This window comes from Solenopsis invicta, chromosome 6 (assembly GCF_016802725.1).
Source record: "Solenopsis invicta isolate M01_SB chromosome 6, UNIL_Sinv_3.0, whole genome shotgun sequence".
Taxonomy (NCBI): domain Eukaryota; kingdom Metazoa; phylum Arthropoda; class Insecta; order Hymenoptera; family Formicidae; genus Solenopsis; species Solenopsis invicta.
Window position 1 is genome coordinate 21,475,635 of NC_052669.1, and position 13,704 is coordinate 21,489,338.

Here is a 13,704-nt window from a genome sequence, read left to right on the forward strand (position 1 = left end):
ATTTTTAGAAGCTGAAAATGATGCCGCAAGCCAATTTTCATTAACACGCATGTACGTCAGGTTTCGGAAATAATTGAGATTTAATGTATTTTTTACAATATTTGAAATTTTTTTATGAAAAAGGTCAATCTTATCTTGAGATTCTCATCAAAAGTCATGAATATATTGGTTTATCTCTTATAAAATGCGTATTTTTTATTTCGGCATCTTACTTTTTAATTATGATTTATAAAAGATTTAAGTATTGAGTTTTGCTGAGGTAGCAAATATTCTGCTTATGATGAATACAATACTTATGTTTGTAGTTTAGAGGGAGGAGAGTTATTGATACACATACACCATATAATTTATTCTGATAAATTCCATTAAATGTATTACCAGCTTCAATCTTTCATAGCGTGTAAAAAATAAGATATCTAAATAAAAAATTTAATAAATTCTTTACAGGTTTTTTTACGGGGGGAGAGGATTAATATTTAAATGCTAGTTAGCATCAAGTATTATCAAATTAATTTCAATTTAATATTTACGTACACGTAATATTACTAATTCTTGTTCAATTTAAAAGCTGTGTTATGACCGGAATAACAATTCGACGCGCAATTTATTGAACTCGAAGAAGTATATAAAATCACACGAATAAATATAAGCATTAAAATCTAGCTACGACCGTTGAAGGCATTCTTGTTTAATTTGTGTTGTTACATTATCGGTCAAACATCTCTCTATACTAAATAAAAAAGTTGCATTTTATAGTGGATAAATAATACATTTATGACGTCTGTCAGAATTTTCAGATAATGTTAACAAAAAACTCTTAAATATCGCAAAAATTCCATTTTTTATACATTAAAACTCTATATTTTATTTGCAAACATGATGTGCTAGTGAAATTTGATTTGTGACACCGTTTTCAGCACCCAAAAATCTATAAGAAACACCTAGTCTAATTTAAAAGAATTTTTGGAAACTATACACTCAACAGCTAATGAGAATGTAAGGGCAATGTTCAATGCGTAAGTTTTTCTTTTATTTTAATTACTAACTTTATTTTAAATTTAAATGAACATGTTAGCTCCGATTTGGGCCATCCTTAGCATTCAATTACAAAAAAAAAGTAGATTTTTGAAGTCCATAGCGAAAAGTTAGAGTATTTTCTCACATGTCAGTGCGACAAGATTGACATCAGAGAGATACCCTAATTGCTTTTTGTTATGGAGACTTAAAAGATTCACGTCTTTGTACTTAGTATGCTGAAAATGGCTCCAAACAAAGCCGAAATGTTCATTTGAAATAAAGTTGGTAATTAAAACAAGAAGAAACTTGTACACGGAATACCGTGCGTACACTCTCACTAGCCTTTTGATTATATATCCTTGATAATTTCGAGTGTTTAACATAATTAATTATAGCCTATTGTTTTATACAACAATGTTTTATTAACGGTAGATATTTTTACATTCAAAATTGAAAGTGATAATTTGCAGGAACACCCGGGAGTTCCGATAATCGAGAACAAGAATATAAATATAGTTGTGAATGTGAACGCGCAAGAATTGGCTGAAGAACTGTGGAAGATAATAGAGTCTCGCTTGAACAACGACACCGATCATCTCACTAGTTCAAAGAGCATCTTGAAGGATCTTCAAGATGCTGTAATTCCCTTAGTGTCACCCAGCAGAAGGAGCACAACACTTCCGTCTGCTTTTCAAGTGGCGAGTCATCTCGATGAGATTACTCGACGGGCGCTTACCAGGGACGCCCCGAGTATTAATATGTTAGACGAAGAGATTATGACGAGGGACATTGTGGCGGACATGATGGCCTCTATAAAGATATTTCTGTCGAAACAGACCCAGGTGAAGGCTAATAAGAGACACAGTCCCCAAAGGAGAATGCTGCATAGTCCTGTCTCAACGACAACGGATGATGACAATGAACAAGATGATTACGCGAACGTTAGAATCAAAATTAACAGGAAAGATATTCTCAATGCTCTTTATTAGCTCGAAGTTACACTTTTGTGTTTAATAAAAGAAAAGTTATTCAATTAAACGATGTTTATGTAATTATTGACACCAGATCTATTCCAAATTAATTGTTAACATGGATAAATTTTTCAAAATGTGAACGATTAATATGTTATTTTCTCTTGTTTTTATAAATAAATAATTCTTTTGACTACTGCATTTTACTTAATATGTATTTAATTTAATTAACCGTATTATTTATTTCAGTTTTGCGTTCGGCAATATTCTTGTTAAAAAATTAAAACTAAGAAAACAATCGTCAGCAATTTAATAAATAAACTTTCAACTGTAATGTAATGTAGTTAGTTGCTCCTAGCGACACTAATTAATGTAATTAACTAACTAGTATATTTGTAATAAAAATAGAATGAAGATTATAGATATCAGAAACTTTCATTTTAACTTTGACTTTTAAGAGGCAATGATGCATAAGTTTTCACAATGGCTCCGTCATCTATTTGTGATAGTTTTATTTATTCGATAAAGAATAATTTTATTATGTATTTATAATAAGTTTTATAAAAAACAACATAATAACATTAAAAAGAGGAAAACAATGAAAAGTATTTAAAATTACATCTATTAACTCACAGTTTTATTTATTTAATCAAAAATTATATTATATAATTATATTATAACAATATAAACAACATTTTTTTATAAACTTTATTTTTTCCATGATTTATTTTGTAATATTACTTTGCATTATTTTATAAATAGCCGCATATTTTTCGATTTTAGATCGGAGCCAATATCAAAGACAAAATGTTAAAGAAAAGAATATATCTTCTAATAAAATGCTTTATTGTTTATCCTTTAAATTGTAACGTTCAAAAAATTACACTATTGATAACCAGCGGTCTGTTATGTTTTTTAATTTTATAAATTCTTTATTATAAAAAAATGTATATTTTTTATTATTCTGAATACTTGTAAATATGAGAGACGGAGAAAGATATTTTAATGTACTGATTAAGGGAGTATTCTAGTGACGGTCCGTTTTCAAGACAATTTTTAAGAATTAATTTTAAGTAAATGGTTAGACCTACAGATTTAATGTTTTATGCTTACATTTATTCATTTTTGAAGAAGCACCTCAATTTTTTTTAAAGCTTTTTGTTAAAAATTATGGCAGATGCTAATTATTAAAGAAAATATAGTCTTATAGTTCTCCTCTATCGGGTGTCACCATTGCTACCGTCCTTGTCATCTGAAATACATAAATTTCTTTTATTTTGTTTCTAATAGATGTGGCTATTGCATCATCTAAAAAAAATTAATTTAAAAAAAATTGTCAAAATGGCGACACTTAAAGTGTAATGGTCTAATTTTTACAATGAAATTCTAACATTTCGCAGACCAAAAAAATAGTAATTTTAAAGATATCAAGAAGATCCTAAATGACGCGATAGCCACATATGTGAAAAATTTCAACTACATTTGTGTAGAAAAATTTCAAATTGATTAGCCCAATAGTTTTTGAGAAATCATGGCACTTGATTTGAAAAATGTCGTTTTGAGAAAAATGCGTTTAAAGTTTTGCAGGCACTTTTGAGGTGGACAATGAATAATTTCAATAACTTACAGTTTTCTCTTGTCTTTTGGCAATTCTGGTCTCCTTTGTCTCATGTGATGTCTGCTGTTCCGAACATTTAATGTGCTTGTTGTCTGTGGTATCGACAAAGATTTTGGCATTTTGGTCAATTTTTATTCCCATTATACTCATTATTTGTAAAATTGAATGGAAACCGTCATTAAAAATGTAAACGGTCAAAAAAGTTGCAATTTTCACCGTTTTCTTCCCGCAGTGTAATGTTTTGGTGCAAATGTCTAAACTAATGAATTTAAACTTTCATTATTGTTTTACGTAGATGGAAACACTAAAAAACACATAAACACTAATAACACTATTTGACACGCAACGATGCATTCGCCGCAGGAATCTCGGTAGGCGCGCATTATGGAGGATGCATCCTTTAAACCTTTATAACTTCGTTAATTTAATGATTTTTGTCTTAATTAAATTTTAGAAACACATTTTTGAGACACATTTCAAACTATAAAAATATAAAAAAAAATGTTTTTTGATTCTTTTTGATCTGTCACAGAATACCCCCTTAACAAAGTAATCTTATATACAGTCTACTGCAGTAGATTGGTAGTGGGGATGGCAGTGGGGACAGTGGCACACGAAGGTATTATGTTTCTTATGAAATGTTGCTTCTTGCATTGTCAAAGAAGTTATTTATAACTAAAGTTTCATTAGCATAATATCGACAGTTTAAAAGTTTATATTATAATGTTATTTTATAATATAAAATGTTAGTAAAGTATTATTCTCTTTGAGGTAGAAAAAAATTTTAGTATATTTTAAAATAAATATAATTTTTTTAATTTACTTGCTTTTGGTAAATAGTAAATAGTGTTGATGATTTTTATCCTTTTATTACTATCTTTTTATTTTTATTTAAAATTGTACAAATTGAATAAATAGTAGTATAAAAGAGAGACTTTTCTAGCTGACTTCAATCTACGTGTAATATTTTTCGAGCATTATCTATGTGCTTTGATTTTCAAAGTTATAAATTATTTTATTGTTGACATTTTATACCGTCAATTGGCTGTGTCGTAAAGAATAAATTGAATTACCACATTCACTCACGCAAACGATAACAAACCCATATAACCGTCGTCTGGTTTATAAAATTAACAATTTTTATTACGCTCAATGAAAACTAGCAGTAAAGCAGACTTTTAATCTTAAAGTGACCGTGAGCTCTTCTATATGAAGTAGGAAGAGCTCACGCTCAGTACTTGGCGATTGATCCAGGAATTGAAGTGAACCTGCAACATCAATAATCCATTTCCACTATGATTTCGCGCCGAGTACTTGGCTGTGCGGTAAGCTTTATTATTTTCTAATGCAAGCTGATGAATTAACATTATTAGGGATTTTTAGTTCATATACATATGTTAAATATGTAACACAATTCTGAGATCATGTATTGTCCTATTGCTCTTTAAATGTTTTTCTAAATTTATTTTGAAAACAAAAAAATTGTTTACTATAAAATACGAACATGTTACATGCAGTCTGATCTACATAAATTTATTTTTTTATTTTAAGATTTTGATCGTATTGTCGCAATATGTTGACGCGGCGAGTCGGGACTTGGAGCCCATTCTAGCCTCCTTGAAACGCCTCGAGGAGACGGTTGCTAAGACAGAACAAAGTTCGATGAGCTGTCTGGTCCCCTTCAATAAAATATATAATTTTGTTCAAGAACAACAAAATCAGAATGAAAGCCCCGAGGTATTGCATTATACAAACAAGTAAAACAAATGTTAGATCTTGTTTCTTAGTACATTCTAAATACGTATTCTTTTCTTATCTGGTGTAATTTAATAAATAATTACACACACACACACACACACACACACACACACACACACACACACAATATACATACACGTGTGTGTGTGTGTGTGTGTGTGCGTGTGTGTGTGTGTGTGTGTGTGTGTGTGTGTGTGTGTGTGTGTGTGTGTGTGTGTGTGTGTGTGTGTGTGCGTGCGTGCGCGTGTATGCATGCGCGTATACATACATACACACTCATATACATGATATATTGGGATTTTAACTATGGCCGCCTCAACAAGGACATTCTTAAATATAAGTGTGTAGTATGAATATTGACGTGTAATATCCTTATTGAGGCGGCCATAGTTAAAATCCCAATATGTATACATGTTGTCAAAATAACTTTTTGACAACATGTATACCAATTGGGATTTTAACTATGAGTAAAGTTGAATAAAGTTTAAGTTTTATTAATTTCCATACAGATTCACACTGATTATTCCAAAAACTGACAAACATATGCTTTAATTGCATTTTAGACATCTCTAAGTCATAAACTGGATAGTGTTCTCCAATCTCCGAAGAATCAAAAGAAAAATAGGAGGAGTGATAATATAAATGCGAATGTTAACGAGAACGTGAATGCAAACTTCAACACCAATCGATACCATAGACGTTCTCTTATTGGTGATCCACGTTTTTTCGATGCCAATCAAAATCTGAACAGTAACGTTAACTTCAATAGCAACACGAACAAAAATCTTTTCGACTACAGCGACGAAGAGTAGCTTAAATACAGATAAGTCTCAATGCTGTAGGATCGCTAGACATATTCAACCCTCAATACCTACATTTTAAAAAAAGTCCTTTCTGTTCACACTTGGATATTTCTGATCCGGCGTTTTTTAGCTTATACTTTGGATTATAATGCATCAATTTCAATTAATTTTCTTTAAATCGATTGTTTAGAGATTGAAAAACAAATTTTCCGATAAAAATCGGAAAAATTATAAGATAAAAAATATTTTGTAACAAGTAAAAATTGTTATAAATAAAAACAAAACTTTTTAAAAATTAGTTCGGGTTGAGCTGACCCAGTGTGGCCGCTAAAAGTTAAAAATTGTAACACTTTATTGTAATTTATCCAAAATTATCTATTGCAATAATAAAATACTACACAGAACCAAACTGCTTGTAAGATTCTTATTTCAAATTAAAATACACTAAATTTACATCATATTATTTTACATAAAAAATAATTCATTGATCGAAAGAGCTTCGATTTTACGTTTGATTCCAGATTGAGTTTAATTCGTTTTGTTAGTACAATCTCATTTTATGTTTTATAGAGTTTAATATATTTGTCAATTTATTTGTGCAAAAATTATTATTTAACATTTTTAATTCTAATATTTATCTGTTAATGTAAGTTGTATTCCAGCAAACACCAAGTTACATGTAATGCAAACGTTAGCTGTAATTTTCCACTCAACAATGTAACTGTCATATAATGAGCGTGTAATTGACAGTTTATTCTTATTTCTAAATTATCTTAAATAAAAGATGCTTATACTTTGTTTTAAGATGCTAATATAGTTCTGCACATTTGGTTTATCATGTCATAAAACTGCACTTAAGATAGTCTGAATTGTTAGAATGGAAGAGAAAGCATTAATAAAAAATGTAAAAGATACGGTAGGTAAATCGTTATTTTTTTAAAATAAAGAAGCAGAAATAAACAGTAAGTATCAAATCACGGAGCTTACATTAATTATTACATTATCAAATTTTATAAAAAATATATTTTATCTTTTCATATGTATATTTTTACAAATCTTTACCGACCCTTATTAGAAACAAAATTTTTTTTTATAATTTTCCAACGAAGGAGTAATCACTTAATATAATTATGGGGCAGTGTCCTCGAAATTATTATGAAATCATTTTACAATCAGATGTAATCATGAAGTCAGATGAAATCGCCAGAAATCATAATAAATTTATATAAAGTTATCAAAATCATTATAAAGTTTATTATAAAATCAGTATAAACTCTTGGCTTTTCTAATTTTAATCAATTTTTGGTCAAAAATATTTCTTAGAAATTACACTGCGCTGTTTCTAAAAAAAGGTCATTAAAAATTTGAATAATGTTTTTTTTTAAATTTTTTATTTATCATAATGAATTTCAATCACGAAAAGTCATTGTACAATCAGATGAAATCATTAGAGATCATTATGAAATCATAATGAAATCATTTGCAGATGAAATCATATAATCTGTAGGACAACATTTTAGTTAGTGGTTCACCCCTTGCTTTCCAACACTCTAGCGTACATATGCCCAATCAAAATATTGAATTTTTAAATAAAAACAATTTGTTATCAATTACATGTATATTAAATATATTTTTAATACACATGAGCAAATGTATGTATACTATATATAGTTACATTGTTTAACATTGCAAAGTTGATTAATTGGTTAGGAGATTAGTGTTAAAGATTAAAACAATTACAAAATTACAAAAGTAACACCAGAAAGCAGTTTTTCTAACTGCAAAACGTGAAAATTCCATTAATAATATTATTTTTCGTATCATTTATATCTTATCGTATAATTGCCTAGCATTTCATTGTAAGTCTCAATTAAGATGAAAGCCTAATGAGCCTAGTCTAGTTGCAGATCGTATCATTTACGATAAAATGCAAACGTATGTTTAAGGTGAAATTGCGCAGATAATTTTTTTTTATGAAATTTAATACACACTTTATATTTATATTGATTAAACAGAAGTACATCATGCAATTATCTGTGCATGATGTCTTTTATACAACAATTATATTATATTTTCTACATAATAACGTCAATGTTATAATAGATCTGTTTTCACGTAGTCAAACTGTATTACTTTTTATTGCTCATTATGTTATATATTTTATATCTAGTTACAGTGTACATACAATCAACTTAAAAGTTTCATATATATATATATATATATATATATATATATATATATATATATAACTAAAGAAGTGATATTAAAGTCCTATTTTGTACTTTACTTAATTAAAATCTATGTCATGCTAGGTTAGTAAAATTACTTTTTATCAAAAATAATATTATGATAAATTGCCGAGACAGAGATGATTCTAGATTATATTTATTTATAGCCGCTAGTTAAATGTGCTTCTCGGTATAGCGAGAGAAGGTCAGGTAAGCTATGTCTAACCAAACCAAGTAATTGAAGGTATACAATATACACTGGAGTGAAATAACGCATGTAATAAGCGAAATTGCATGACCTACGCAGGCGCAATGTATTCTATCGTCACGCGAGATGGCTTATCAGCTGGTAGTTGCTCGCCAGGTATAGGATTCATTAAGGATAATACGCAGGACTAGTGTCCAAGTTAAATTTAGTCCTCGCAAACGTTGGACGTGTGTAACACGTTCTTTTCCAACACCTGGCAACAATTTGGTTACACTCGCAATTAAGATAAGTGACATTTTGTCCGAGACTTATTGTTTCTATGATTTATCGTTTCAATGAAGATACTGCGCATATAAAATTTGGAAAACGTAACGTAAGATAATTAATAAAATATTTTAATTGTATATTAATCAGAGTATCTATTTGTTATTAATCTGATAGATTGGTCCATTGGTTGATAGGTGAATGGTTTAAGATGGTGTGGGAAGTGAAAACTTTGAAACAGGCGGTTGGGCCTATCCTATGGCTTAATTGTATATTTTGCATGGGAATATTCGAAATACCCACAAATCGCCCGCGATATCTTCCAAGCGTTTTCTACACCATCTTGATAGTGGTTGGATATTTTCTTATGCTTTGCAAAGGACTTTGGATCTTCGTGCAAGCATACAATTTTGAGTTTATAATATTTCAGTTTGTTATGGCGGTCAACATTTTAGTTGCCTTCTTGGCTGTTATTCTATTCTGGTTCAAATCGGAGGTACGTAATAACGTTTCACGTAAAATTACGTTATTAGATGTAGTGTAAACATCAAATAGAAACTGTAGGCAAATAAAAATTGTAGAAAGGCTACAGTAATGAAACATTAAATGCATTAAAATGTATCAAAACGTTAAATATGTTCAGTTAACTTTAAAATACTTAATATTTTCTATATAATCAAAGAAAGTTAAAAAGGAAAAAAAGTACTTTATTAAAATTAAAGCAAGAGATTTAAAAAATTTCATAATTTTAAATACATTCAGTTTAATTTTAATAATAGAGTACTTTTTCATTATTATTCATATTACATTATTATTCATTACTTTTCATATTTATTTATTTGTGTGCATATACTTTTTTTCTTTAACATGATATTTTGTGTGTCTCTTAATGATTCATCATTTGACAAATTTATTAATCAATTAATTAATTTTTATTGTGCTTGAAGAATATGACTAACATAATTAAGAGGAATGGCATAGCGGATAATACTTTAAAGACTTTAGGCATAAAGTCAGACTACTCGAAACTTTTTCGCAATGTCCTAAGTCTCATTATTATTTGGACAATAGGCATGATAATAATGAGTGTCACGATTGTACTGTGGATGTATCGCAAGACTGGATACTGGTCTGCCATTTTTTGCTCTATATGCGTCTGTTTTCCGATTATGGTAAATTCTATAGTGGGCCTTACCTTCGCCTCGTTTATCAGGCAAGTAATATGTCTCTCAAAGCAGTGATATTCAAATAACAGTTAGTGAGGAGCTTGTCCAATAAATGAAATTGTTAAGATTTTACTGAATTCTAAAACATTTGTCGGGTATCATGTAGTGTCTTTTTAAACTGTAATGAACAAGTAGATGTATAAGAAGTATCTGTTCACGTACTGATTAAAACTACAATGTGGCAGATGTATCCAACAAAAGTTTTATAAGATAAACGATCTAATTGACAATGTAGTGCTCTGCGTAAACAAATCAAATGCCATTAAGATTCATAATCGGCACGATAAAACGTCTTTTACATTTGTCATGGCAAACTATAAAAACCACAAAGACAAAATAATTCATCTTATTCAGACACTAAGGTAAGATCAGTAATAATTCTCGTTTTAAAGTTTTATTTAGTATTTTATAAAATTTATACAATTATAAAATTTTTTAGTAGTGATTAATATATAATTATATAATTATTAATTTATATAATCATTATTTACGTTATTTTAAAATTGGAAAACAGTTATTTCTTATCTCACATATTTTTCTATGATATTTATGAAATTAATGTAACATATACAATTATTTTTTTTAATTAAGCCTTTGTCGTACATTTTTTTTCTTTTCCAATCGGCATTTATAGTTTTCTAATAATTATATATATTTATAAGATTTTATTATTAAAATAATTGTACCCAATATGATCTAATACTTAATATGATCTTGCTGTTTTTAAGTAATTATAAACATTTGAATTTGTTCCATATTTTAAATTGATAGATATGCTTCCTACTTTAAATCTGGTCATCAGTTTTCAATTATGAATTCAGCAAAAAAAAATTAGACAAAATTGCAAAACATTTAAGTAGGCCATATAGGGTACAGTTACTTTACTTCAATAGTCATTAATTAATTAATATTTTTCTGTTAAAGAGTATTACATTTGGAAATTACGAAAATAGGACAACAAATTAATCGTGCTTATTGTTTTCAACTTTTGCTCGAATTAGCAGTCCATTTTACGGTAGTAACAGCGTGTACTTATTGTTTATATCGTGTATTTTCTGGCCATCTGGTGATCGATAGCGAAAAAGTTATAGACCTAGCATTGTGGGGAAGCGTTTATTCAATTAAAATTATATTAATAAATATGCTTTGCACGAGTGTATCAAACGAGGTAAAAAGAATTGTTTTTTTGTAATAAAAATAAGGTGCACAATTATACTTCACATCTCTGATAAGGGATTAAGAACTGAGACAATACATAATTATAAGATGTAATTTGTCGAATATGTTGACAATAACCAATTGACATTATTTAAGATATTTAAAGATTAATAACCTAAGAATATATTGTAGTAGTAAATCGTGTAGCAAAAATGCGGGACAAACATACATGGCAAAAGAGAGATTAAGACGAAATATGCAGATAGATTATTTCTCGATGATTTTCTCATTAGTCGTTAGATAATATGTTCTCTTTGTTTTCATCGTTATTTTATTATTTATTTTTGTCTAGAATTTTGCAAAAATATCAAGGAAAATTTTTTCCTTCAGCTTCACAAGTTTTTGTGACAAAGTAAACATACGAGTTTCCACTAAAAGGACACGTAACTGCTGGTTCCAATTTTAGCCTCTTTTTACCTACTTTCTATGACACATCTTTTAAGCATACTTTAAACGTGTATTGTAAGAGTATTGCGCGTTTGGTAAATTTAAAAAGTGGGTCTTATTTAATATTGAACTTTATTCTTAGGTACCTTATGCATTCAAAATACCTTAAAAAAATTACGTTTGTGCATAATAATTTTTATTTTTTATACATCCACAAATATGAGATATATAAAAGAAAAATATATTGTGCAATTTGTTCATAATTTTATATCATAACTTTACGTCAAATCACATTGTTGAATTTATATTTTTAGGCATATAAAACTGGCGAACTTATACAGTCTTTTGAAGGAGCTATTATTGACGAGGATATGAGAGAAGAGGTAAGTATCTGTTTATGTATTGTTAGTTATACCAATTAAATTAGACTGTTGTAACGTAAAACATTAATAATATTTACATAAAATTATTTATTTATTTATTTAAAACATAAATTTTAAATTTGTCTTAATTGTATAATGTTTATGTTTTTACTGATTATAAAAATGTAAATGTGTTTGCAGATTCATCAATTTACACAGCAAGTAATGCTTAACTCATTGAGTTTTACGGCTTCTGGTTTCTTTTCAATTGATAATTGTCTTACTGGCAAGGTATGTCATTTATTTATTTGTTTAACATAAATATGAAATTGTATTATTTATTTATTCTGAGCAACAAAAATATTTTTAGAATAATACTGTATACAAAAAAATAGAAGTGTAAAACTACATGATTTAATTGTGAAATAATTTGAAATTGAAAACAATAAGAAACCATATATATATATATTTTTTTTTCAGTTCTTTGCTACGGTTACAACGTACGTCGTTATTCTAATACAAATGAACGTATCACATTGAAGTATAGCTTCTTTACGGATAAACATATTATTTAAATCATATTACATTTTATCATTCAAATAGTAAAACATCCATATAACATAGTGTAATAACATGTAAGCTGAGAAATTAAACATATTATAAATAAATTACAGATAATACTTTTATTAATAATGCTACATATTCTAAGAAGCAACAGTTTATGACTAAATTAATAAGTTTTTTAATTAGCTTCATAAATGTCATAAAATTAATAAAAAATTTTAATGTTTAAAGTATATTTAAAGTGTACACATTTAATTAATTTAAAAAATCTTTAACGTAATAGAAGATTGAGATTCATAAAATTTAATTAACTTTTTTCTTTCATAATCTTGCTATCTTATGCAATAAAATTTCAAATAAGTTGCAATAGTTTAAAAAGACACGCATAATAGTGTAATAAATAATAAATTAACGAGAATTGATATTCTTGTTTAGTAGTAATATAAATTATTTGTAAGATAAAAAATCAACTTCTTATGAATATAAAGGGTAAATCTGATAAAAGGTAAGAAAACAATCGCAAATAAATAAATTTAACGGATGGTGTTATTAGTTATTATAATCAGAAAAATATGTAAATGTAGAGAATCTCTACATTAAAAAAGAATAATTACCTTAAAAATAATTTTATACAAAATTCGAGCTAAATAATTTATTATAATGTTATAATGTATATTAACGATTCGGTGTTTAAATTTCTTTCTCTTTCAAAAAACTATAGTTCTTAACGAAACAATCCAATGATTTACATCATATTTATATCATACAATTTAATTACCACTTTTATATCAGAATGATAAGGACTTAAGGTTGGTTAAGAGGAGGAACCATGCTTCGACTCATATATGTAATCATGGCACTTGCCGTTTATTAAAAACAAATTCAATAGTAATCGTATAATTACAAACAATAATAATGACAGTATAATTATAAAATATGCTCGGTCCAGCATTTTTTATAACGCGCTTGTAGAATCAGTCTTAACCCTCGGATTACCAAACACCGCTCGCAAAGTACATCATCTTCCCTCCCCCCACCCCCTCCCCCTTCCTTTATCTCTTTTATCCCTGTTCTGTCTTC

General features: G+C 28.1%; 3 protein-coding genes across 6 annotated transcripts in view; all 3 read left to right on the forward strand.

Moving 5' to 3' along the window:
* The window catches only part of LOC105203826 (juvenile hormone-binding protein), a 423,181-nt gene that overhangs the window by 26,254 nt on the left and 383,223 nt on the right, over window positions 1-13,704 (forward strand). The gene's annotated exons all lie outside the window — the stretch shown is intronic.
* LOC113003873 (RUS family member 1-like) lies at window positions 4,745-6,577 on the forward strand. The gene is made up of 3 exons (XM_026135225.2): window positions 4,745-4,931; window positions 5,158-5,343; window positions 5,928-6,577. The coding sequence occupies exons 1-3, from the start codon at window positions 4,902-4,904 to the stop codon at window positions 6,174-6,176; spliced, it is 465 nt and encodes a 154-aa protein (XP_025991010.1). The 5' UTR covers window positions 4,745-4,901; the 3' UTR covers window positions 6,177-6,577.
* On the forward strand, window positions 8,731-12,751 carry LOC105203811 (putative gustatory receptor 28b). Of its 4 annotated transcripts, XM_039451236.1 has the most exons (9): window positions 8,731-8,971; window positions 9,065-9,219; window positions 9,298-9,363; window positions 9,815-10,080; window positions 10,279-10,455; window positions 11,018-11,261; window positions 12,013-12,081; window positions 12,262-12,351; window positions 12,541-12,751. In XM_039451236.1, the coding sequence occupies exons 1-9, from the start codon at window positions 8,923-8,925 to the stop codon at window positions 12,598-12,600; spliced, it is 1,176 nt and encodes a 391-aa protein (XP_039307170.1). In that variant the 5' UTR covers window positions 8,731-8,922; the 3' UTR covers window positions 12,601-12,751. The 4 variants fall into 4 exon arrangements, with proteins under 4 accessions (XP_039307170.1, XP_025991012.2, XP_025991011.2 ...); XM_026135227.2 differs by having other exon boundaries at window positions 8,731-8,976; window positions 9,065-9,363; XM_026135226.2 differs by having other exon boundaries at window positions 9,065-9,363.

Coding starts and splice junctions, on each gene's coding strand:
- LOC113003873 (XM_026135225.2), top strand. CDS start 4,902: ATGATTTCGCGCCGAGTACTTGGCTGTGCG. Junction 4,932..5,157: donor GCCGAGTACTTGGCTGTGCG/GTAAGCTTTATT, acceptor TTTTATTTTAAG/ATTTTGATCGTATTGTCGCA. Junction 5,344..5,927: donor ATCAGAATGAAAGCCCCGAG/GTATTGCATTAT, acceptor ATTGCATTTTAG/ACATCTCTAAGTCATAAACT.
- LOC105203811 (XM_026135226.2), top strand. CDS start 8,923: ATGATTTATCGTTTCAATGAAGATACTGCGCATATAAAATTTGGAAAA. Junction 9,364..9,814: donor TATTCTGGTTCAAATCGGAG/GTACGTAATAAC, acceptor TTGTGCTTGAAG/AATATGACTAACATAATTAA. Junction 12,352..12,540: donor ATAATTGTCTTACTGGCAAG/GTATGTCATTTA, acceptor TTTTTTTTTCAG/TTCTTTGCTACGGTTACAAC.